We start from the raw sequence: 25,574 nt of genomic DNA, 5'->3' as shown, positions 1-25,574 counted from the left end.
TATTTATCTCTGGGGACGCAGGTTCTCTCAACCTTACCTGCGGGGACGCACCCAATGTTCACAAAAGCTGCGTCTTTGGACGCTCTGTATGTAAAGGTGCAGGTGCGTCCCCCTGAAAATGTTAAAATGCGCAAGTTTCATCTTTAAAAAGTCACTTGTGGTCATTTCTAGAGCATTCTAGAAGGTTGTTCGACGTGTATTGAGCGCCTCCAGATGGTTCATGCACTCCTACCAAAGAGGAACTTATCCCATCAATAAGGGAGCTATCCCATCCAAAGAGGGGATTATCCCATTGATGGTGGACCTGATTAACTTCCTCTTGAGCACTATAAATACAGGCATTGGGCCAGAAGGAGAAGAGGTTGAAAGCTATACATTTCTAAGGGTAAATGCTGCAGGAATTAGGACTCCCATTTAGAAGCTTGTGAGGAGAGATTGCCATCTTTGCTTGTTCTATTTGGAAGTGGGTGAGCTTTGTCAAAGTAAAGGAGAACTCTTGATGGACCCTGGGAGGGACTTGCACAACACCAAGGCTCAGGTTGTATTTGTTCCTTTTGTTACCTATTAATGCAAATGAGTCCATTCTTCTCAATAACTTGTTATTTATGAGTTGTTTCATGTACTCCTTGGTCTATGTGTTAAATATGTTTTATTCTATGAGATTATCAAGTGCTATTTAATCGTTTGATTGTTAGTGTATGCAGGTTTCAAGGTGAAGGAGGAGCTCATCCGGATCAGTGGAGCTGGACTGCTACAACAGCGTTGGATTACAGGTAGGATCTAAACACTTGATTTCTCGTATAGTAAATGCATGTTTAGAGAAGGATTGCTCTTGTTTGTCTTGTTTGTCACTAGAGAGTCTTAGGCTCCTAGGGAGGTTGGTTGTGTCCGCACAATCGACTCTTTCCGCCTGACAGTCCATTATCCAGATCACCCCTTTATCCATGTTAGAATGCCCAAAACATTAAGTAAAAGCACATGATTGCAAAATGGTTAAAGAACCCACCAAGTTCTGATCCACTCTCCTTGAAGACGAATGTCGGATAGTGAAAGGTGTCTAACTGGTGCAAATGCTGGAGGAATGTGGCATATCACCAGGCTAGATCCATCTTAAATTTGGATATATTAAGCACACCCAGAGGGATCAAATCTCTCGAGGTGCAAACCTTTCCTCAAGTCTTGCACTCAAAAAAGAAAGTTTGCACCTTGAGAGATTTGATCCCTCTTAGCGCTTGATAGAGCCAAAGTTAAGATGGATTTAGGTTGGTTTAATTATTCTCTATTATTAATTCCTATCCCATGGAGATTATAATTTTGTTTTTGAACAAAAGTCAATAAGTTTTGACTTCAATTTTTTTTTGTTTTCCTTTCAAAACATAGTCAAAGTTTGGTCAAATATATGGCTTATTCTCAATTTTTTACATACTTGCATACACAATTTTCTACATATTTGCAGAATTGTTACTCGCACACTCAAATCAACTTGATTGGCAATTTGGTAGCATGTGTACGAGGTGCTGATCATTACCCTTGCTTTATATGATATATAAAATCATACTGAAAAGAAAAGGTTAGCTAAATGCAATCTAATCTATGAGAATGAATAATGAATAATTAGGATGCAACACATTTTTCCATGAAACCTTTGTTTGAATTCTTTAACAATCTCATTCTCAATTCTCATGGCCTCCTAGAACTTATCTAAGAGTTGTATGCCCTCTTTGACCATGGTCCATCTCTTGTTGAATGCTTGATGGAAAAGGCCCATCTATTTTCACATAGCAATTATTTCATACCTAGAATTATTTCACTAGTAAATTAATTTTCTGAACTCTTGAAAATAAACACTCTAGTATTTTCAACTTTCAACAATATATTTTCAGCAAAAAATACTCAGAAAAATCAATCACAAACAACACATAAATCCGCCTCAATCAAATCTGCCTTCACATTAATTTTTTTGGAAAATTTAGAGTCTTGACCCATAGATAAATACACAGAAATTACAACAATAATTAAACTTGGAAATGGCCCTCTATATTTTCGGTTAAAGGAAAATTTAATCTCAGGAAATCGACTGCTTTGGAGAATATCTCAGCCTTGGTAAAGTCTCGGCCTCCCCTTGCAAATTTAGGCCCTCCTAGCCTTATGGATGCGCCTTGGAAGTCTTGGCTCACTAGCTGAACTACAGTGTCGGCCTGCACAAGAATCTTGGACTCTCTCCAAATCTTCGCCTCTCTTTCCTCAATCTCGACTTCTACAAATGTTCCTTCCAGAAAACCCTTGTTGTGCACTTTCTTCTCTTTAGTCAATCAAGCCTCTTAGTCCTTGGGAAAATCGCCGCCTCAATTACAATATGTGTTTTCATCCTCTCCCTTAGGTCCTTTATAATTTCTTATTGAGCAAAATCCCTAAACTCCAAAGTGATAAAAGGCTAGCATAAAATCCTAATCCACTTAGATCAACGACGAATATTAGATCTAATCTAAGTGACTTAAATAATTAAAGTATTTATCCTTAGAAACTTTAACCCAATAGCCAACATTAATCAATAAATTAATTAATGTGCTTTCCCTAAGGTAAAACCTTAGGAAAGAAATCATAATACTTGCTTCTCTTGAACAAACACCTAAACAGGACTCTCTCTTGCATGTTAAACACTTATATTATGAAGAAGACATTCTAATGCTACGAACATCAACACTCCCTCATAGCAAGGAAGGGATTCTCCACCACCCTCACCTTATCCTTGTAGAACACAAACTTCCCCTTCACTAGGGGCTTGGTGAGAATTTCTGCCACCTGCTCGTTTGTGGATATGTATTGCAACCTCATATCACCCCTCTGGTCCCTATCCATGATGAAGTTGTACTTGATTCTATGTGTTTAGACTTGTTGTGAAACATTGGATTCTTCGAGAGTTTAATGCAACTTTGATTTGATAGTGAATGATGGTGGGCCCCATCTCAAGACCAAATAAACCTGTGAGCATTTTGTGAAGCCATATGGCCTGACAACTCGCTATACTTACAACCATGTACTTGTACTTTGCTGAGCTAAGTGCTCCAAAATTTTGCTTCCTACTAAACCATGAGATCATAGCTGACCGCAAACTGAAACAACCAAAAGTACTCTTCCTTCTGTTGTACTACCAACCTAGTATGAATTTATGTAGCCCACTAAGTACACTCCATCACTCATGATATACTTGAGTCCATACTCCATTGTACCTCTCAGGTGCTGGAGCACATGTTTCATTGCAACCCAGTGTATCCTCTTAAGCTCCAACATAAATTGGCAGGGTGTTAATATCAAAACAAATATCCATCTTGGTTTTAACTAGATGCATCAAGATTCCTATCAGCTACCTATACAATGTGGGATCTATTGCCACACAATCTAACAGGGGTCCTAGGAGGGGTACCTAAGGCACAACTACTAGATCAAATGACAATGATGGGACAAAGGCCCACTCTCACCTCAGTCAGTGTCCCTTGTTCTTTACAGACTTTCATCGATGGGAGGAGTCCCGGTATGAAGGAGATCACTTGTAAAGATAGGATCAATGATACGATAGAAAGTGATTCCCAAGGCCCATTCAAAGCAGAGGCTCAATTATGGCTTGACAAAGGGAAAAGCTCTCCAAGAAAGATGTTGGAAATACTGAGAGGGGGGTGAATCAATATTTCTTAAGATTAACACTTTTTAATCTTTTTTCAGAACGTTAGTTAATCTTCAGTTATTATTATTGTTCTTCTTCAATTAATCATAAACAATAATCAACAGTAGACAACACCATACAGCAATGCAGAAAAATAAAACGGTGGACACAAAGATTTTAGGCGGAAAACCCCCTCCAGGTCAAAAACCACCAAACGCTTCTTAGTAATTGTCTTCTCCTCCTCTTTAAAATAAAAGTAATCACATCAAGTTTTCAACCACAACTGAAGGAGGCTCCAACCCCTTAATTCACAAGCAACAACCTGTAGGACGCTACTGAACCCTAATAAGCTGCTGCAATCAGAAGAATGCCCCAACACCTTGTAAGTTAGGCCACAATGTGACGAGTGCCCCAACACTCTATTTACCAGCTATGGTTGGAAAGGATACTTCGTCACCCTGTAGTTTATTAGCCCCAAATGAAAGGATGCCCCAACGCCTTGTGCAGGCTACGACCTGCCGTAGCACCACCTTGCCGCCTTGAAGTGTCCTCAGGCCACAACTTGAAGGTGACTCCAATTACCTACCTTGCACCACCCTGCCATCATGAATAGCCGACATACCACGTTTCACAATTTTCAGACTGGATCCCCTTGTGCTCTGGATCAATATAGTAAAGCTATAAAGAAGATGTTGTATATCTGTCAAATCCTAGTAGCCACTGATCATTGCACAATCAAACTGATCATTGCTCAATGCTGCACATCAAATTCACTGATCAACTGCACATCACTGTCACTGCACATCTGTTGGCTACCACTACACGTCACTGTACTGAGCTGCTCATGAATGAATAAGTATCAAGGTTCAAATTTCAATATATCATGCTGTTGTACTATGCCAAACTGCCACAATCTTGCAACCATCGGGCACTGTTGTCAAATGATGACACAAATCAAGGTGCCTTAGGTCATCCCTATGACTTGCAACCAATGCTCTCAAGCTCTGCCCTAGGAGAGCTACCAGCATGCATGTAAACACTGCTGCTCAGCTGATCAAGCCCTGATATCCATTCTTACTTCAATATGTTGTACAACTGGATGATAATGTCTTCAATACTTGCTACCCTGCAAGATTACAATTTCGTTACTGTACACAAACCCTAGATCATACTACAAGACAAACCCTAGGTCAATATTGTCATATATCTATGTGCTTCGACCTATAGGTCAAGTCAATCAGTCATGTCAATGTCTTCAACGACACTGCAACATTGTCATATAGCATCATGGTTAAGCAGACTTGTGAACTTGATGTAAGTTCGCTGTTCCAATCGATGTATCATAGTTAAGTTTCATTCAACAGGTTACATCAAGGTTTAAGCATCTTATCATAGAAAGGTCACTATATCAATTAGTGTTTTGCTTCATTATCAAGGCAATGTCATTAAAAGGTCACCTATCTCATAGTTAGGTTAACGTCAAAGTGTCATGTAATATCACAGATGTGTCATCATCTATGCTTGTCATGAGATTCAAAGCATGTTACTATCATATAGAAATTGTCTTGTCAATGTCCTTATCTGGCTGCTCCAATCTGAAGATAAGACAATGAACACTTTGTACACATATGCTATTATCATAAGATCACTGTCAATATATCAATGAAGGCAACAAGTCACTGTATCATACCATTATCCCACTGCCTATTTGTTAGTATTAGATTCACAACCTCTGTTGTAAAAAAGTTTGTCTCAAACTAAAACACATTCACTGTTGCACTTGTCTTACAAGGTCACTATATAACTTTCTATATATCAGGTGACTGTGTATAGGTCAAGGAGCTCGTACTTCCACTGTCAAGGTCATGTTAAGGTATCAAGCGATAGTCAAGATCATGTAAGTCAAAATCATCCACTTCCATTCATTTAATAAGTAAAAAAAAAAGAGTGTCAATATACTTGTTATGCCTAGGTCTAAGTATCTTAAGGTGAATGTCAAGTCAAAGTCAAATTCAAATGAGTTCACGGTCAACATCACTTGCTGTCCATTATAGGTTTAAGTCACAGTCAAAGCAAGCAACTGTTGTCAAGGTCTTGCTGTAGCTTATCTTCTCACTGTATAAGAAATCACAGTCTCATCAAAAGAATAAAGAGTACAACTTGTTCACTACTACCTTGTTCAAGGTCAGGATATTTATTTTCTACGTGTAAAGTCAAGGTTCCAATAAGAATCAATAGATTGTCACACTAAGTCATGATTGTTAAAATAACTTGCAGGTCAACAACCATTAGAAGAGAGACCGAATACTTTTTCTGGAATAGTTTCCTAAACAGACTAAAAGTGGCAGTACATACAATAAGAAATTATTACCGATTTGAGGGCCTGAAATAATGAAGGAAGGAGGCCGGAAACATAGATGCCCTAGCCAACATTTTTCTATCTTAGAAGCCTAAAAAAAGGATTCAAACATACATGTATCAAGCAAAAATTTCGCTGTCTTGGAGGAGGAATTATGCCATAAAAGCAATGAGAAAAATGCCAAACAAGTAGAGACCTTACCTCTGAGTTTCTCTAAGAGAGATCCCTAAATATTTGCTGGGCTGTGCCTCAGGCAGGCCGAAATATCTTGCCTCTGGACTAATGCACAAGTGAATGTGTTGAGTTATGATTTGTGAGCTTATCTTGAAGTTCTTTTTATAGTGTATTGTAGGGGCTTCTTATGATGTACGTTGGAGAGGATTTTAGGAGCCTAATTATTTTAATAATGTTAATTAATTTAATAATCATAGTTGTTATGGGGGTGCTTCTTAAGAGAGTTGTTGGAGGAAACTTAGGAAGGGTAGGCATCTTTGACACTTTGACTTTTCTTAATAAGCATAATTGCTTGGTTACCTTAAGCCCTAAGATAGGTGTTACTTGGATTTTATAATGATGACTTAGACGTAGATTATGTCCTATGGGTGTGATGGGTGTGAAACACATGCGATGGTTAGTGCATTTGGTCCTACCAAGGTTGTGAAGTTAGTGATTATTGTCTTTAGTACTTGAAATTATTCAACTTATACACAATGAAGTTAGTGATTGGCTTATTGTCTTTGGTTCTTTAAATTATTCAACTTATACACAATGAGATTGCGACAAGAATCACTGTCATATATTGACAAGCGTAGGTGAATAAAATGTCATGTCACTACCCTTGGGGTTTTAGCCCAGACACTGGGGTCACCAACATGTCCTATGGGTGTGATGGGTGTGAAACACATGCGATGGCTTAGTGCATTTGGTCCTACCAAGGTTGTGCAGTTAGTGATTGGTTTATTGTCTTTGGTTCTTGAAATTATTCAACTTATACACAATGAGATTGCGACAAGAATCACTGTCATATATTGACAATCGTAGGTGAATAAAATGCGATGTCACTTCCCTTGGGGTTTTAGCCCAGAAACTAGGGTCACCAACTTCAAACTCAATTTTTTTCTCAAACCAAGAGGACTTATGTGGTGTTCCACTTACCACTCGAAAGATCTTGACGAGGAGAATCCAATGATTTGGATCTCCAAGTGAAACTCAATATTTTGACACTTCAAAAAACCTCGACAAGGTCAGGGTACATCCTTAGTCCAGGGAACCCAAACTCTAGGACTTGGGTTTTTAACCATCCAACAGTGGAGCTACCAACTTGATGTAATCCGACAATTATTAAGAAGTGTTCATCAACCTTTTGACATCAATGGCTGGTGTTTTTAGTCAAAGTCAAACCTAGTCAACTCCATGGGTTGACATCAATGACAACATCATCCAACACCATCCAATAATGTCCCCCTTTGTCATTGATGACAACACATGTACTCCTTCTGCAAGTACAACTCCCTTTGACTTCATGCTTCATCCCCTTCTTAGGTTTTTCTCTCCCCTTTTGACATCAATGACAAAGGGTGATTGCCCTTGACAATTTGCCTACTTTATGTGGACTTGTCATCTATCTATGTTCCTCCTGACGAGAAACCTTCTTGTAATAATATGTCAATGAGGATCCTTGTGGACCTGTAATCCTTTAACTGTTCTGCTCCCCTTGAACTTGTTATGAATTTGACATATTTGTCCCGAAGTTACCATTCTGTGCATGCTGTTTGTTTGTCTATGGTAGACTTGTGCCACATACTGTTGTATAGACTCCCCTCTTCAAATTTCAAGGAGTCGATGAGCCTAATTGTTCAAAATAGTGTATCATCTGACAAACCATCTTGACTCGAGTCATTAATCGAAGCAACTATTGATTCCTTAGGACCTGTTACAAACCCTCAAAGCATAACTGCTGAGACCTTCTTGCCTCCCAAATAATGTATCATCTGACAAACCATCTTGACTCGAGTCATTAACCGAAGCAACTATTGATTCCTTAGGACCTGTTAGAAACCCTGAAAGCATAATTGCTGAGACCTTCTTGCCTCCCGACTCTTCTTGCTCATCCTGTACCTGTTTTATTTTCCAAACCTTCTTATTCTCGTCGTCAAGATTTTCATTCATGGTTGATTCCATCTTGTACCTACAGTGACGAGCTGTGTCCATAGTTATGACATTTGTAACATTCCTTATCAGGATTGTACCTACATTCTCGATCTATGTGCCCATAATTATGACATTTGTAGCATTCAATATCATCCATAGAAAATTACATCTGGTATCTATGTCGTGATCTTACAAACTTGCTTCTAGGGTTTTGCAGATAATAATTGTATTTGTCAAAAACTTCACAATCCTTGGCCATATGTCCATAGTTAGCACATAAAAAGCAATATCCATTAAATAAACGTGCGTACCTGGGTGGTTCATTCAGAGGCAGTGGTATGTGATATTCCCACTTAGCAATATTGCTAAGTAGGAAATATCAATTTTGCCAATTTTGTCATATTTTTCATTTTCACTTAGGAAAAGTGGGTTGTGGGACCCCACTTGAGTTTTGGAGCTAAGGCAAGGGCCCAACTTAGGAGAAAAGGGAAAAATCAAATGGTTCGTGGATGGTGGGGACCACTCCAAGGAGGAAATATGTTCCCTCTTGGAAATGCACAATTCTTGGAGGGAAATGATGAAGGGTTTGATGGATGTGCTCCACATGGGCAAATTGGAGGCACAACAACAAAAGAGGAGGCACTCATTTTGGTCATCTTTGATCATTTGAGCATTCAGCTTGACTAGCACGCTTGAGTTGGAAACCAAGTCTGCATGTGCTGTTGAGCATGAGAGATTTTCAGGCGAGAATCTCACCCTTGCTTCGGTGGACCTTGAGTGCTAACCCTAGGAGAACTGGAGAACTCTGCAGCATTGCGATTCTTCTCTTTTTATGACATCTTACAAAGGCATACAACTATTGAGTTCCAAAAATTGTGTACTTTTGGATAATCAATACCATTCTGCTGTTGACCGACTGTTAGGATATCCACCCGGGACCATCTTGATAAGTTGGATGTGCAAAGCACATCTATAATTGCTAAGTTCTGCCATTTATCTGCTTCGAGAAGTGCACCTCTTGATATAGTATACTTGATGCTTCCAGGCCTCGTCAAATAGATGGGTTGAATGTTGCTTTGTTTTATTACACACTTCAACAAGGGAGAATCTTGAAATGACGACACCATTGCAACTGCGGGGTTTAGCAACCCCAAGTATGTATTATCATGTGATCTGGCTGTTAAGAATGTTTATGTTCTTTCACACCATGAGCAAAGCTACAGATGCAGGAGTCTTTGATCATGTCAAAGGCTTCTATTAGGAGGAAAAAGCTACTGCTTTGAAGAAATATATTTATTGTTTAATGTAAATGCTGGTGTTGATTTGTTGCATTCACAATTGTGCAATATTAGTGATTGTAATAAAGTTTTATTTGGTCTCCGGTAATGAGCAGCATATACTTACGTTGCTTATGCATGTATCAAACTCAAACTACCATAAGCATGTATTTAACAATTAAGCATAGTTACACGGGTACTGCTCCCAGGCATTGGAGAGCATGGACCCGAAGCTCCCCCGCTCACCCGCTCCTGGGAGCTTGGGAGCTGGTTGGAAATGCTCCAAAACTGTTTGGAAACTTCAACTGGTACTTTGGAGCTTTTTAGGAGCTTCACCATAACCCATTTTTGACGTTTTGGGAGCTTCACTGCAATGAATAAGTGCAAACTTAGGTGTATATAGGTGTATTTGACGCTGCGACCTTGGGTGCTGCTTAAACTGATGGAACTGTAGGAAGGGAAGGGTGTGCCGCTGAGTTTAGATCTGGATATGGGTTTGGAACTAAGAGAAACAACCCGTTTATGGAAAGCCATTCTATCCAAATGAAGATGAGGCACCTAGCCAATCCTGATCTTTGTCATTGGAAAAGCTATTCATTCTCCTCATTATCAACTTGGAAATTTATAATTTTATTATACAAACTCTTTAAAATAACATTGGTTTTAAAGTTTGTTTTATTTTTTTTAGTTATCATTAATATATATTTTATTTTTTCTTATATATATATATATATATATATATATAATATTGGTGAGGTTACATCAAGGGCTAAGAATTGAACCAATGACTTAACATATAAATTTGCATGAAATCACCTAATAATCCAGTAATAACAACTTTTTTTCCGGTTTGGGAATTTTGCATGTTTGTTTGCCCGGAAGGAATTTGATTGACAAATTGTTGATGGATTAATATTTTGATTTTTTTTGGCAGTGTTTCAAAGTTCAATCATTTACATATTTCTTTGCAAGATGGAATTTGATTGGGAGTGAGGAATTAAGAGAGTGGATGCAAAGAAACTTTATAAGAAGTATGAGTGGTAGATTAATGACCGAGAGTGCTTTGACTATTCTTATAAGTAGAAGTTCTAGACTTACCGACTTGTTTTTCTTTGAAGTATTAAGCGAGGGGATGCGAAGAAGCTTTATAAGTATGAGTGGTAGATTAATGACCGATTGTGCTTTGACTATTCTTATAAATAGGAAAAGTAGGTATCAAATTTGAAGGGTGGGGTTATATTTCAGTTTGAAGGGATATGAGTGGTTTAACCCCTCTATGTTGACCAGGTAAAGTAAAATAACTTTGTAATGAAAAAAATATCTTTTCACCAAAGGATAAAAGTTATCTCAAATATAGGAAGTGCCAAAAACTCTCCAATCCTTCCTCCAAGATTTTACAGATATATAAAACTGGATTCCTATACGATAAAAAATCATTAAAAATTGAAACACAGTAAAATTAAAATAAATGCATTTTATCTTTATTTCAAAATATTATTACTCAACTAGTTTAATGCATGCATGCATATTTAAACAAATAAAAACTCGTGTAGGGATCAATGTAAGAGGATATCCTTCAATCCAAACTTGCAAGTAAGTCTTAAACAAATAAAAACTCGTGTAGGGATCAATGTAACAGGAGATCATATATACAATGTTCACCACAATAATCTAATGACCAATTAGACATGCCTTTAATCATACCTTTAACATGCAAATTTCAATGACCTTTCTTTCTCATATGTGCTAGTGTTTGATGTTGTAGCATTGTCTTCTCACTAGCAATAATACAGGTGTGGTCTTCTTCATTACTACCCTAAAAGACAATATCCCAAAAATTGTACAAAGTTCCATACTAAACTTTCCTCATTCATACCATTACTCCTTGTACTATCTCATGGGTTTTATACAATATGCATGCTTGCATCACTCATATTTGGATACTGAATTTATGGCTAGATTTGGAATGAATAAAACCTCGGGGAAAGTTCGTTCCCCTTCCATCTTTGAATAACAACTTGACCTTTATACATGATTTTTGTTATCAAGTTATAACCCAATTTTTTTTTGACAAAACTACTCACAAAACCACTCCCTATAAGAAGTCAATGAAATGAAGCACATGAGTAAATCACAATACATCATAATAATTTGAATAGGAGATTTGAATACATATTTGTAGATGCCAAGTAAATGTCACCTCCTTTTGTGAAAAGGCCAACATTAAATCCCTTATTTTTATCAATATTCTTAAAGATTTAGATGTACTTGTGGATTTAGATTTTTTAAAAATGTTACGTTACAAATTAAACATCCTTAACCCAAATATTTACAACGTAAATCAACCCTAATTATAACTACAAACGCTACCCCAAAGTCTAAATCAAGTCATTAACTTATCAACATGCCAACTACTATAATCCCATTAATTCCGTATATTTTTTTACACCTCATGGTGAGTGAGCGTTCTGCCTGCCACCAATATCCTTCGCCTTGTGGAGTTAGGGTTCATCTGATCTCGCTAATGACGCCCCCCTGGTCACATTGCTCTCCTCGCTGGATAGTTACAACTAGAACATCTCCTATTTGTACCCTGCTTAACGGAACAACGTAACTAACTCCTCAAAATAGATAGTTCAAGCCTTACTTAATAGGTATGAGCGCCTTCCTACAAGCTCACAAGTGCGGGTAGGTTCCGATCTCGATCGACGGAATCTACTGCGGGGGCTATGTTACCCGGAATCGGGCGAAGGCTGCGCTGGGTCCAAATAATATCGAACTACCTGTTCCAAAGTTCTATCCGCTGATGAGAAATAAAAATTCATATTTTCAAAAGACACGCGCATAAAATTTATTGAAACAAAATCACATTGGACGGACGTAAAAGGAGTATCAAATATGTTTGAATACAAGGGTTTTCACAACTCAATGTATTAAGCCAAGGGTTTATTTCTGTTAGCTTCTCTGTAGATTTTAGGGTTTAGTAGAGGAGCCGAGAGAAGACTCCAAGCGGAGCGGAGCAGGTGGCACGATGGTGGAGAAGGGAAAGAGCCGCAGGGACGAGGTCGTCACCAGGGAGTACACCATCAATCTTCACAAGCGTCTTCATGGCTGGTAGATGAAAATCTGAAGCTTTTAAAGTCAATTTTTGTTCTGTATGGTATCGTATATTAGGTTTTTCTCGTTTGATCTGTTGACGATTTGGGTTTTTTTCCATAAAATTTCTTATACGCATCTGAAAAACTATTCTGCATACACTTGAAATTTTTTCAAGGTCTAGGGTTGAGTGTTATCAAGTGTTCATAGGGATTTATTCGCAGACTTCTCATTTGCAGCACTTTTAAGAAAATGGCTCCAAAGGCCGTTAAGGAGATCAGGAAATTTGCCCAGAAGGCTATGGGAACCGCCGATGTGAGGCTTGATGTGAAACTTAATAAGGCTGTATGGAGCAGGGGCATCAGGAGTGTGCCCAGGAGGATGAGGGTTCGAATCTCCAGGAAGCGCAACGACGAAGAAGATGCCAAGGAGGAGCTCTATTCGATTGTAACGGTGGCGGAGGTGCCTCCTGAAGGGCTCAGTGGAGTAGGTACTAAGATTATTGAGGAGGAAGATTGATGTAATCACATCTTAAGTACATTTTGCTGTGAAGCGGAATGTAGACTATTATTTTCTTTATAGTGTTATGATTCTGAGGGCATTTAATGCTTTGACACTTCAGTTTTGTAGGACGTGAGGTTTTTTTTTTTTCTGGTAGTATCATTCAGCTCTTTTCTCTTCTCCAGCTTAGTTGCGCAGGGCTTAAAGCAGGCTATAGCCTTGATAAACAGCAAGACACTACATGATGTCTTCAAGGCATCCATCAATAAACACTTTCTGAAAATTGGAATGCTTTTATCTGCTTGTGGTTCGGTTTTTGGGTGCATTTTTCTGATGTTGGCATTAATGGACGTCATTCAAATCAAGCTTGGCACCCTTTCCTGTGGAAGCATTGGTCTATAAGGGCTGTTGTACCTCTTTTCATGTTAGTGAAGAAGTGGCAAAGATGAAGAAATGGTAAGAAAGATGACGAAATCTTGACACTGTAATTCTTATTGCATTTCTTTCCATTACGTAGTTCAATCTAAATGAAAGAAGATAAACATTGTAATTCCTTATTATATGTCTCCTGTTTTATTCTCTTCCAGCCCATAGGTTATATATTTCAATATTTGGTCTTGATGATTGGAAAAAAAAAACAATGAAAAGAGCTCGCCACTGTCATCCTTGTACTTACTTTCAGTAATTTGGTCAATATTAATAAAAATAGGTGTGGATACTGTGATCCTTATTAGTATGTGTCATGTTGTTTAAACTTTAATCCCTTAAAACGCATAAGTGACATGTTTGGTCTGGATCATAACGAGGATTGTGAATGCTGGTTAGCTATATCATTATAAAGGCAGCATTGCAATAATGAAAATGAATAAAAAGTCATATGACCTGTTGTTGAATCCTATATCTCTAAACTTTAAAGACATGACCCGGGTTTGTCTTTCTCAAGGTTGATGGTTTAGATATTTGGAAACCAATGAAAATTGTATACATTTCCTAGAATAGAAGTGCTAGTGATTCGTTTGAATTTTCATTTACGAAAAGCTGAACTTGAGGGTAATACCAGGGATGCTTTTTATATGAGGTTTTTATTTCACAATCTTGTTGATTGTGTTACTAATTGATTTTGGTATTACCTGCAATGATTTCCAAACTAGAGAAACCTTTGTTTTTAGCTGCGTTAGGTTTTCAAGTTTTCTGGTTATGCAATGATAGGTACCGCAGATAAATCTCTAATCATCAATCCCACTTTTATCTTTGTTTGTGTGACTCATTTTGCGCAGTTGCACAGTTTCCTTACTTCTTATAGCATAACTTACCTACTCAAGTAATACAGAGCAGAGATTTGCAATAGTTGAAAATGGCATCTCACAACAGCAGTGTGTCTTATGATTTCCCCTCTGTAATTACAGACCATGTTGGAGGAGGTGGCCATTCTGCAATTGTAATTGAAATGAATCTGCAGTTCTCAACTTTAAAATATAAACTGCGCTACCTTGTTTTAAATCACAGTAATTCAATTTTGTTTCCCATTCTCGGTATTAGGAAGAGACCCGTGGCGTCATATACTTAGACAAATTTCAAATCTCGTTTCCATACGAAGCATTCCAGAAAGTGATGCTCTGTTTTAAATTGGCAGGGTTTGACTCAAGAATCAAAGAGCAAGCCATCTGTTATAGGAACAGCTTCCCTCAACCTCGGGGAGTATGCATTGCCTATGGAGAATACAATCAAAACTACCAAGATTCCTGTATCTTGCTTTACTGGAGGAATGGCTATTCTGAATAAGATTAAAGAAGAAAAAGAGGCTTTAGATCAGAAATTGAATGGCTATTCTGAATAAGATTAAAGAAGAAAAAGAGGCTTTAGATCAGAAATTGATACTACAGCTCTCTAGAAATTCGGCACTTGAAGAGGATTTGTTGTCAACAAAGTCTTCTTTCGAAGAAATAGTCTTCTTTCGAAGAATCTGCTTCCAAGGTTGAACAACAAATAGTTATTTTTCAGAGTCAGCTCTTAGCTGTTGCTGAGGAAAAAGATGGTCAAATTTCTGATATACAGGCTCAACTTTCAGACATAGCAGAGGAGAAACCTCCATAATGAGGAGGCTGATGTCAAATATAGGCAGCCTAAGTTATTTCATAGTAGGAAAATTGGAAAAATGAGGCAGTGGCCCGTCAACAATTCATACATAAACAAGTTGATGACCTTAAATCCTGGGTCCAAATGGTAGAGTTGAAGAAGGTTCCCCTGATTGTGTAGGTTGTTGTGTAAGCCAAGTATACAAAAGAGTGGATCCAATGCGCTAAGTAATTGAATCTTAAGAGTCTATGACCTTCCCTCTCTTTTTTCAAATCCTCTGTAGATTTTCTTTCATCCATGACATCATTGATTTGAAACATCAACCTAGAAAGGGGTTGAATAGAAATAGACTCTACCCACATGAGTTGGTTCTCCTCGTCAGAGGGAAATTCCAAGAAGAAACCTGCTTCACTACCCAAAAATATTTTTCTGGATGTTAATCTTACAATATTGCAAGTAGAAGAATTCAGATTAGCCAAAGAATGGTTAGTAACAAATAGGAAAGAAGACAATACTTGTGACCCTAGGTAGGACTCTCCTTTTGCATGCTGGGATTGCTAAATGAAGGTCTTATCAGGTCAATTTGGGTGGGGGGAGGAAGGAATTTTATCTACATTGGTTGTTGGATCTATAATGGTTCTATATGGTCCTCTCTAGACACTTTTTACGATATGATTTCTTTGTAGGACCTTATTTTCTCACTTAAACATGAGGGAAAAAGGATCAAACTGGACTAATAAGTTCTACATGTAGTGCTAACTCTGAGTGACTTGATGTTTGCCAAAAATAAATCACCAACAGGCTGTAAACAAATTCTTCTCAAAACACCCATGCCCACTGATCTTGCTATCTAATATGCTAAAAATAAACTTGGGAATAAAGTGTTGTCTACTATTTTAGATCCTTAAACAAGCCCAAAAGACACTAAGACATACCCTATGCAGGACTGTAGTGTGCAAGTGATGGGATTATTGCTGCACAATTATCATGTAAAAGTTGTCACCCTAAATTTTCTCTTCCACAATAACGTTGTTGTTCAACAATCATAAGTCCCAAACCTTCTCTAGATCACTTCTCCTTCACAAATATAGCCAATGTCACGTTAAAACCACAATCATAAGTCCCAAACCTTTTCTAGATCACTTCTCCTTCACAAATATAGCCAATGTCACGTTAAAACCATGGAAAAACCGATGAAACAACATCCTCAATGCACAAATCCTTTGGAAGGGTTATAAGTGAGCTGCATTCCATTTCCATGCTGATTTGACTTTGTTGCAGGCTTGTTCCAAGGGTTTGGCATTAGATTTCATTGATTATTGCAGGGTTCTGAACCATTGAATGCTCATAAATTTGTCTAGACTCCTAGAGGCTAAATGTGGGTGATTGCAGGTCTAGCATTTACTTGGGCAAAGGTTTTCTACTTTTATTTTGACTTTGGGAACTCATTGATACATCAATCTTGGTCTCTAGTCCTGTCCGAAAGGCCTAGGACCCTCTCTAACCCTGGATGCAAGGAGTTTGAGGGCTGATCTATATCCTTTTGTCACATTAGGGCTAACATAATTGTGGTTCCAGGTCTGTGTTGCCTTGAGGAGGGATCACAATATTCATTTATGGTCTAAACATTAATTTTGAGGGCTCGCATTGATATAACAGTCATCAAGGGAAGGCCTCGCATTCCCACCTTTGTTGACTGCCACAATAACCAGTTCTGAAGCAATACATTACAGTGACCTTAATCATCAAAATTGACACCTAATAATAAACCCAAAAGCATTAATAAATTAAAATAACCCATAATAATTGCAAGATAAATCACAAGTGTTTTGCCTATTATCTTATGCATGTTTTATGACTGATTTGATTGTTACAGGACTGATATCATTGTTGCAGAAGCCTGAACTGAACTTACAGTGCTTTGATCTCTCTTCACAAAGGCATCCTTGCATTTTTCTTAGCTCTAAATTTGGTTATTACGCATCTTGTGAATGATCTTGAGAGCTGATTTCATCACAGTAATAAGTAGATACAGTGGACTGATATTGGTATATCTTAGGGTCTGGTGCATTTATTAGTCCTACATTGGTTTTCTCATGCATTATTGTGGCAGTCGAAAGCATAACAGATTGGTAATTGCATTAATCGTGATATTGTCAAGGTATCAAGGGTAGGCTTCTGTCTCTTAGCTAGCCACTATCCTATTTCATTTTCTGTTGTTCTCTTATCATTACATAGTCATAAATTGCATTTCGTGATTGGAATTCACATTAAGCTCTTGCTGCATTTGCCTCATTTAAAATCACTGTTAATCACATCTCAAAGTACTCATATCATGGTGCTTGCATAAGTTTGAAATTTCTCTTGTTTACAATTGACATCTCCATAAGTGGAAGAGAATCATAATAAAGCTCACCTAATCACCTTGGCATCATTTCCAATGCTGCTTCATTGAGTGACTTTGAAATACTTGTTTAATTGATAATATTGGTTGCAAGTGGGTTGGTGTTGGAACATAATTGTGAGCTCAGTGAAACAATTTAATCTGCATCTTACAGTTCTCATATCGTCTTGCATCATCTCATTTAGCATTCTACTGAAAACTGTGGGCTTCTAATCTTGTTGCATTTACAATTATCCACTATTGCTCTTGTACTTGGTCACATTGCTGAAATATTGTCATATCATTGAAGTACAAGCTTTATTCATTTTGCAAGCAATATTTCATATCTCTCATATTTGATATCATGCCATCTCATCGTACTAACTTTTCCATTGCAGCAGTTACCTAACTTGTGACTTGGCATTCTACTTGCAACTGTTTCTAATTTGTAATTTGAGCAATGTTATGAAGGCACTGGTCTCTTTGTTCAATCTTAAGTGACTCATAAATAATCTAATCGAATATATCTCACATTGCTCATTAATCAAACTTGTCACCTAATTTTATTGCAGGGTTCTGACCCATTGAATGCTCATAAATTTGTCTAGACTCCTAGAGGCTAACTGTGGGTGATTGCAGGTCTAGCATTCACTTGGGCAAAGGTTTTCTACTTTTATTTTGACTTTGGGAACTCATTGATACATCAATCTTGGTCTCTAGTCCTGTCCGAAAGGCCTAGGACCCTCTCTAACCCTGGATGCAAGGAGTTTGAGGGCTGATCTATATCCTTTTGTCACATTAGGGCTAACATAATTGTGGTTCCAGGTCTGTGTTGCCTTGAGGAGGGATCACAATATTCATTTATGGTCTCAACATTAATTTTGAGGGCTCGCATTGATATAACAGTCATCAAGGGAAGGCCTCGCATTCCCACCTTTGTTGACTGCCACAATAACCAGTTCTGAAGCAATACATTACAGTGACCTTAATCATCAAAATTGAAACCTAATAATAAACCCAAAAACATTAATAAATTAAAATAACCCATAATAATTGCAAGATAAACCACAAGTGTTTTGCCTATTATCTTATGCATGTTTTATGACTGATTTGATTGTTACAGGACTGATATCATTGTTGCAGAAGCCTGAACTGAACTTAGAGTGGTTTGATCTCTCTTCACAAAGGCATCCTTGCATTGTTCTTAGCTCTAAATTTGGTTATTACGCATCTTGTGAATGATCTTGAGAGCTGATTTCATCACAGTAATAAGTAGATACAGTGGACTGATATTGGTATATCTTAGGGTCTGGTGCATTTATTAGTCCTACATTGGTTTTCTCATGCATTATTGTGGCAGTCGAAAGCATAACAGATTGGTAATTGCATTAATCGTGATATTGTCAAGGTATCAAGGGTAGGCTTCTGTCTCTTAGCTAGCTACTATCCTATTTCATTTTCTGTTGTTCTCTTATCATTACATAGTCATAAATTGCATTTCGTGATTGGAATTCACATTAAGCTCTTGCTGCATTTGCCTCATTTAAAATCACTGTTAATCACATCTCAAAGTACTCATATCATGGTGCTTGCATAAGTTTGAAATTTCTCTTGTTTACAATTGACATCTCCATAAGTGGAAGAGAATCATAATAAAGCTCACCTAATCACCTTGGCATCATTTCCAATGCTGCTTCATTGAGTGACTTTGAAATACTTGTTTAATTGATAATATTGGTTGCAAGTGGTTTGGTGTTGGAACATAATTGTGAGCTCAGTGAAACAATTTAATCTGCGTCTTGCAGTTCTCATATCGTCTTGCATCATCTCATTTAGCATTCTACTGAAAACTGTGGGCTTCTAATCTTGTTGCATTTACAATTATCCACTATTGCTCTTGTACTTGGTCACATTGCTGAAATATTGTCATATCATTGAAGTACAAGCTTTATTCATTTTGCAAGCAATATTTCATATCTCTCATATTTGATATCATGCCATCTCATCGTACTAACTTTTCCATTGCAGCAGTTACCTAACTTGTGACTTGGCATTCTACTTGCAACTGTTTCTAATTTGTAATTTGAGCAATGTTATGAAGGCACTGGTCTCTTTGTTCAATCTTAAGTGACTCATAAATAATCTAATCGAATATATCTCACATTGCTCATTAATCAAACTTGTCACCTAATTTTATTGCAGGGTTCTGACCCATTGAATGCTCATAAATTTGTCTAGACTCCTAGAGGCTAACTGTGGGTGATTGCAGGTCTAACATTCACTTGGGCAAAGGTTTTCTACTTTTATTTTGACTTTGGGAACTCATTGATACATCAATCTTGGTCTCTAGTCCTGTCCGAAAGGCCTAGGACCCTCTCTAACCCTGGATGCAAGGAGTTTGAGGGCTGATCTATATCCTTTTGTCACATTAGGGCTAACATAATTGTGGTTCCAGGTCTGTGTTGCCTTGAGGAGGGATCACAATATTCATTTATGGTCTAAACATTAATTTTGAGGGCTCGCATTGATATAACAGTCATCAAGGGAAGGCCTCGCATTCCCACCTTTGTTGACTGCCACAATAACCAGTTCTGAAGCAATACATTACAGTGACCTTAATCATCAAAATTGAAACCTAATAATAAACCCAAAAACATTAATAAATTAAAATAACCCATAATAATTGCAAGATAAATCACAGGTGTTTTGCCTATTATCTTATGCATGTTTTATGACTGATTTGATTGTTACAGGACTGATATCATTGTTGCAGAAGCCTGAACTGAACTTACAGTGGTTTGATCTCTCTTCACAAAGGCATCCTTGCATTGTTCTTAGCTCTAAATTTGGTTATTACGCATCTTGTGAATGATCTTGAGAGCTGATTTCATCACAGTAATAAGTAGATACAGTGGACTGATATTGGTATATCTTAGGGTCTGGTGCATTTATTAGTCCTACATTGGTTTTCTCATGCATTATTGTGGCAGTCGAAAGCATAACAGATTGGTAATTGCATTAATCGTGATATTGTCAAGGTATCAAGGGTAGGCTTCTGTCTCTTAGCTAGCTACTATCCTATTTCATTTTCTGTTGTTTTCTTATCATTACATAGTCATAAATTGCATTTCGTGATTGGAATTCACATTAAGCTCTTGCTGCATTTGCCTCATTTAAAATCACTGTTAATCACATCTCAAAGTACTCATATCATGGTGCTTGCATAAGTTTGAAATTTCTCTTGTTTACAATTGACATCTCCATAAGTGGAAGAGAATCATAATAAAGCTCACCTAATCACCTTGGCATCATTTCCAATGCTGCTTCATTGAGTGACTTTGAAATACTTGTTTAATTGATAATATTGGTTGCAAGTGGTTTGATGTTGGAACATAATTGTGAGCTCAGTGAAACAATTTAATCTGCGTCTTGCAGTTCTCATAGCGTCTTGCATCATCTCATTTAGCATTCTACTGAAAACTGTGGGCTTCTAATCTTGTTGCATTTACAATTATCCACTATTGCTCTTGTACTTGGTCACATTGCTTAAATATTGTCATATCATTGAAGTACAAGCTTTATTCATTTTGCAAGCAATATTTCATACCTCTCATATTTGATATCATGCCATCTCATTGTACTAACTTTTCCATTGCAGCAGTTACCTAACTTGTGACTTGGCATTCTACTTGCAACTGTTTCTAATTTGTAATTTGAGCAATGTTATGAAGGCACTGGTCTCTTTGTTCAATCTTAAGTGACTCATAAATAATCTAATCGAATATATCTCACATTGCTCATTAATCAAACTTGTCACCTAATTTTAATCAAGTTACTGAGATAGGTAGTTGCATGTCCTAGAACTTGTTGCACAAATTTCTACAGTAGCACTAGTTAGATGCATTTGTGTTTCAGAAACTTGTACACATTTCCACATTTTGTGCAACTTAGCTTTTCAACAATCTTTGTTTGCATGTGAAGCTCTGTCCTTCAAGTTAATTGATGGCATGCCAATTTTTGTTTGTATTGTCACATGCCTGAAGGTCAATGAATGTACTTTAGAATTTGGCGATCTGTTTTGGTTCTATATCACTGTTAAACTTTTATATGAACATTATTTGTGTTTAATATGTAAGTGATGGTTTTCCTGATATAAGTTGTTGCATGAAGGATCATGAAGATGATGACCAAGTGTTCCAAAATAAACACTCGGAGATAAACTAGATTATATTATGTAATAAAACCACAGACGAAAAGTTGCTAGCAAACCAAAAATGTATTCAGATGAGACAACACAGATTTAGGGAGAATAACAAAGACAAATAATTCATTAACCAACTGTCCCTGCAACAAATACAAAGGATAAACTTTGCCCATGAGGAGCATCTTGTCTCACCCAATCTCCCATCTGTTACTTTGCATCTAGCTTCCTTTTATACACTCCAAGCCTCTATGCTGGGCACATTGCAAGAAACTTTCCAGATTACTTACAAGGAACTTTCTAGATTACTCCCTGACAGGACATACAACTACCCATTAAAACGTTTCCTAAAATGTTAAAACAACAGATTTATTGATATCGGTATCTTCAATGCTCCCCCATAATACATTAAATCCACAACATAATTATGAGTCTTTCTTGAGTACAAAAACTCAGTGTCCAAAGTTCCCTCACAAGTGGACATCACCTACAGAGGCTGGTTGTAGCCATTCATGTACAGAGCATTGTCTTGGCATCTCAAAGCCAACAAATTGAACCACTAGAAACAGAACTGGACATGCTTAGAACTGTTTTGATGAGTGGGGTGCTCCATTGTCGAGAACTGGCCTTGGTTTTCATAGCACTCAAATTAGTGAAGTCTTGAAACTAGACCAGAACATAGAAAAGAGTTGCTGGCCACCATAAACAAGTAACCAGAAGGGTAATGCATCACACAAGCACAACCAACCTCATATGCCTTCAGAAAAATAGTGAGTTGAGGTTACATCCTGTCCATACTCTATAACCTTCAATGCTTACATAAATACAAGTTTGTAGTTTTATAGAGTACACAAATAAAAAATATGTCCATACCAACCAACACGTTTGTCTCCTTTACATAAGAAATCTTGGTGCTGTCCATGCTTTTGATGCCTTCCTCATGTCATTTGTGCTGTAGATGATCCCTCTTGTCAATTAATGACTTGAACCACTAACTTGACACTACTTCATTGTGCACTATGACATTTTTATCTAACTTCTTTGGAAAATGAGGAACTGATGTGATTCATCTTAATGCAAAAACTTATAAGATTCGACAAACCCCTGTTCAGCATTGAAATTGATGATAGTATTCCATGTTATTAATTATCAATGTGTCTAATATTTTGACCCACATCTATGTAGATTTATATTCTCTTTTCACTATCATATCTGCAATGCAAGGTAATGCCAAGTTGCCAACTCTAAGCAATCAACTAGATACTCATTACAGTGAAAAATAAATCAGTATGTTGATGTAAGGTTTAGTTTCATTAAGTTATTGATTCAAATCTTATGAAAAGAAGTAGAGACTTAAGTATGTAAATTATTTATTTGCGGAGATGTTAATTGGGGTATCTCTAGCTGTTGGATGGAATGACCACTGTCTTTCTAACTCAGGATTTATTTTCCCTACCCAAGTTCAAATCTGAGCTAGTGGCATCATAATGAACTATAATATCTTGCTAAATATTCTTGTATTAGCTTCTAGCTTTCTAAATTCTAAAATAAATATATTTATGACATAACTTGATCCCGCAACTTCACTCTAATCTTTCCAGTGAAAAAAAACTGATCTTCTATTTCCTTTTTCAGAAACTTGTACACATTTCCACATTTTGTGCAACTTAGCTTTTCAACAATATTTGTTTGCATGTGAAGCTCTGTCCTTCAAGTTAATTGATGGCATGCCAATTTTTGTTTGTATTGTCACATGCCTGAAGGTCAATGAATGCACTTTAGAATTTGGCGATCTGTTTTGGTTCTATATCACTGTTAAACTTTTATATGAACATTATTTGTGTTTAATAGGTAAGTGATGGTTTTCCTGATATACGTTGTTGCATGAAGGATCATGAAGATGATGACCAAGTGTTCCAAAATAAACACTCGGAGATAAACTAGATTATATTATGTAATAAAACCACAGACGAAAAGTTGCTAGCAAACCAAAAATGTATTCAGATGAGACAACACAGATTTAGGGAGAATAACAAAGACAAATAATTCATTAACCAACTGTCCCTGCAACAAATACAAAGGATAAACTTTGCCCACGAGGAGCATCTTGTCTCACCCAATCTCCCATCTGTTACTTTGCATCTAGCTTCCTTTTATACGCTCCATGCCTCTATGTTGGGTACATTGCAAGAAACTTTCCAGATTACTTACAAGGAACTTTCTAGATTACTCCCTGACAGGACATACAACTACCCATTAAAACGTTTCCTAAAATGTTAAAACAACAGATTTATTGATATCGGTATCTTCAATGCTCCCCCATAATACATTAAATCCACATCGTAATTATTAGTCTTTCTTGAGTACAAAAACTCAGCGTCCAAAGTTCCCTCACAAGTGGACATCACCTACAGAGGCTGATTGTAGCCATTCATGTACAGAGCATTGTCTTGGCATCTCAAAGCCAACAAATTGAACCACTAGAAACAGAACTGGATATGCTTAGAACTGTTTTGATGAGTGGGGTGCTCCATTGTCGAGAACTGGCCTTGGTTTTCATAGCACTCAAATCAGTGAAGTCTTGAAACTAGACCAGAACATAGAAAAGAGTTGCTGGCCACCATAAGCAAGTAACCAGAAGGGTAATGCATCACACAAGCACAACCAACCTCATATGCCTTCAGAAAAATAGTGAGCAGAGGTTACATCCTGTCCATACCAACCAACACATTTGTCTCCTTTACATAAGAAATCATGGTGTTGTCCATGCTTTTGATGCCTTCCTCATGTCATTTGTGCTGTAGATGATCCCTCCTCTTGTCAATTAATGACCTGAACCACTAACTTGACACTGCTTCATTGTGCACTATGACACTTTTATCTAACTTCTTCGGAAAATGAGGAAAAAGGGCCATTCTACAGCCTAGGTAGACTATTCAATTCTGTGAGAGGAATTTGGTGCACATTAATTTTCACATACTGGCTAGGAAGGATGACCACGGAAAAATGCAAGGGCGCCAACCAGTGGAGCATTGATGTAAGTAGTAGGCTCAGACTGCCTGAAGTATGTCCGGGCATCTGAATATTGATCTCTGGTGTTTGGTCCTCCAACCACTGCCCCCACTAGAAGATTCGGGTTGGGACTTTTGCTGAAAAAGTATTGGGAGCCACCCTTGCATGTTATGTGACTTGGATGGTGTGTTACAGAGGGTAATGATGAGCCTCTGTGATGGATGTATTTGGGGAAACCAGAGCCATATCCCACCATGTAAGAGAGCTTCATAGGGTTGTCTCCCAATATGTAGTCCACCTGCAGGTCAGACAGAATGAGTTATGATCACCAATTTGAGATCAAATTTCATGCATACATTATGCTATCTGACTGAACATTGTGTAATGTAGAATGGGTCACCCATTTCCTTCACAGAAATCCAATCTGCATGCTTACGTCTTGCTATCTAATTGAACATTGTGCAATTGAAAATGGGTAACAATCATGGGTTACACTGGTTCAACACTTTGTCATTAATGTTACAGGGTATTAGGTTAATTGGCAAGTAATAATGAATTACATCGAACTTCATGCATATATTTTGCTAGCTACCTGGATATTGTGAAATATATTGAGTGTACCTGGCTTTTAGCAACTGCCCGCAGTCTGGCAGGGGTGACTGCGATGCTTCCACAGTGCACAACTTGTGAAGAATGACCCAAGTAATTTGCATAAGCCAAAAGCAGGAATGATATGGCTGTCACATGTTGCATATTGCTTCCTCCTGGTTTGTAGATCAGGCCCCCTATTATAGAAACATAATTTTAGGATCCCTGGATCAGAAACCAATTCAAATATGTGCTGTAAACTGGGGAGA

At 37.5% G+C, this 25,574-nt stretch overlaps 2 protein-coding genes across 2 annotated transcripts; one reads left to right on the top strand and one right to left on the bottom strand.

The window, feature by feature from the left end:
- Positions 1 to 12,161: 12,161 nt before the first annotated feature.
- LOC149229821 (large ribosomal subunit protein eL31-like) lies at positions 12,162 to 13,342 on the top strand. Its single transcript, XM_089378747.1, has 2 exons — positions 12,162 to 12,562; positions 12,784 to 13,342. Exons 1-2 carry the CDS (start codon positions 12,480 to 12,482, stop codon positions 13,061 to 13,063), a joined length of 363 nt encoding a protein of 120 aa, XP_089234873.1. The 5' UTR covers positions 12,162 to 12,479; the 3' UTR covers positions 13,064 to 13,342.
- A 10,466-nt stretch (positions 13,343 to 23,808) lies between these two features.
- LOC149229820 (endoglucanase 8-like) lies at positions 23,809 to 25,500 on the bottom strand. Its single transcript, XM_089375917.1, has 2 exons — positions 25,339 to 25,500; positions 23,809 to 25,015 (listed from the first exon to the last, which is right to left on the bottom strand). The coding sequence occupies exons 1-2, from the start codon at positions 25,468 to 25,470 to the stop codon at positions 24,689 to 24,691; spliced, it is 459 nt and encodes a 152-aa protein (XP_089232043.1). The 5' UTR covers positions 25,471 to 25,500; the 3' UTR covers positions 23,809 to 24,688.
- Positions 25,501 to 25,574: the final 74 nt, after the last annotated feature.

The sequence above is a fragment of the Pinus tabuliformis genome, chromosome J (genome assembly GCF_031772625.1).
Source record: "Pinus tabuliformis cultivar Carrire ecotype Pingquan chromosome J, CPIR1, whole genome shotgun sequence".
Taxonomy (NCBI): domain Eukaryota; kingdom Viridiplantae; phylum Streptophyta; class Pinopsida; order Pinales; family Pinaceae; genus Pinus; species Pinus tabuliformis.
The sequence above is the reverse complement of the archived record's forward strand: the minus strand, read 5'-3'. Positions and strand labels throughout refer to the sequence as shown.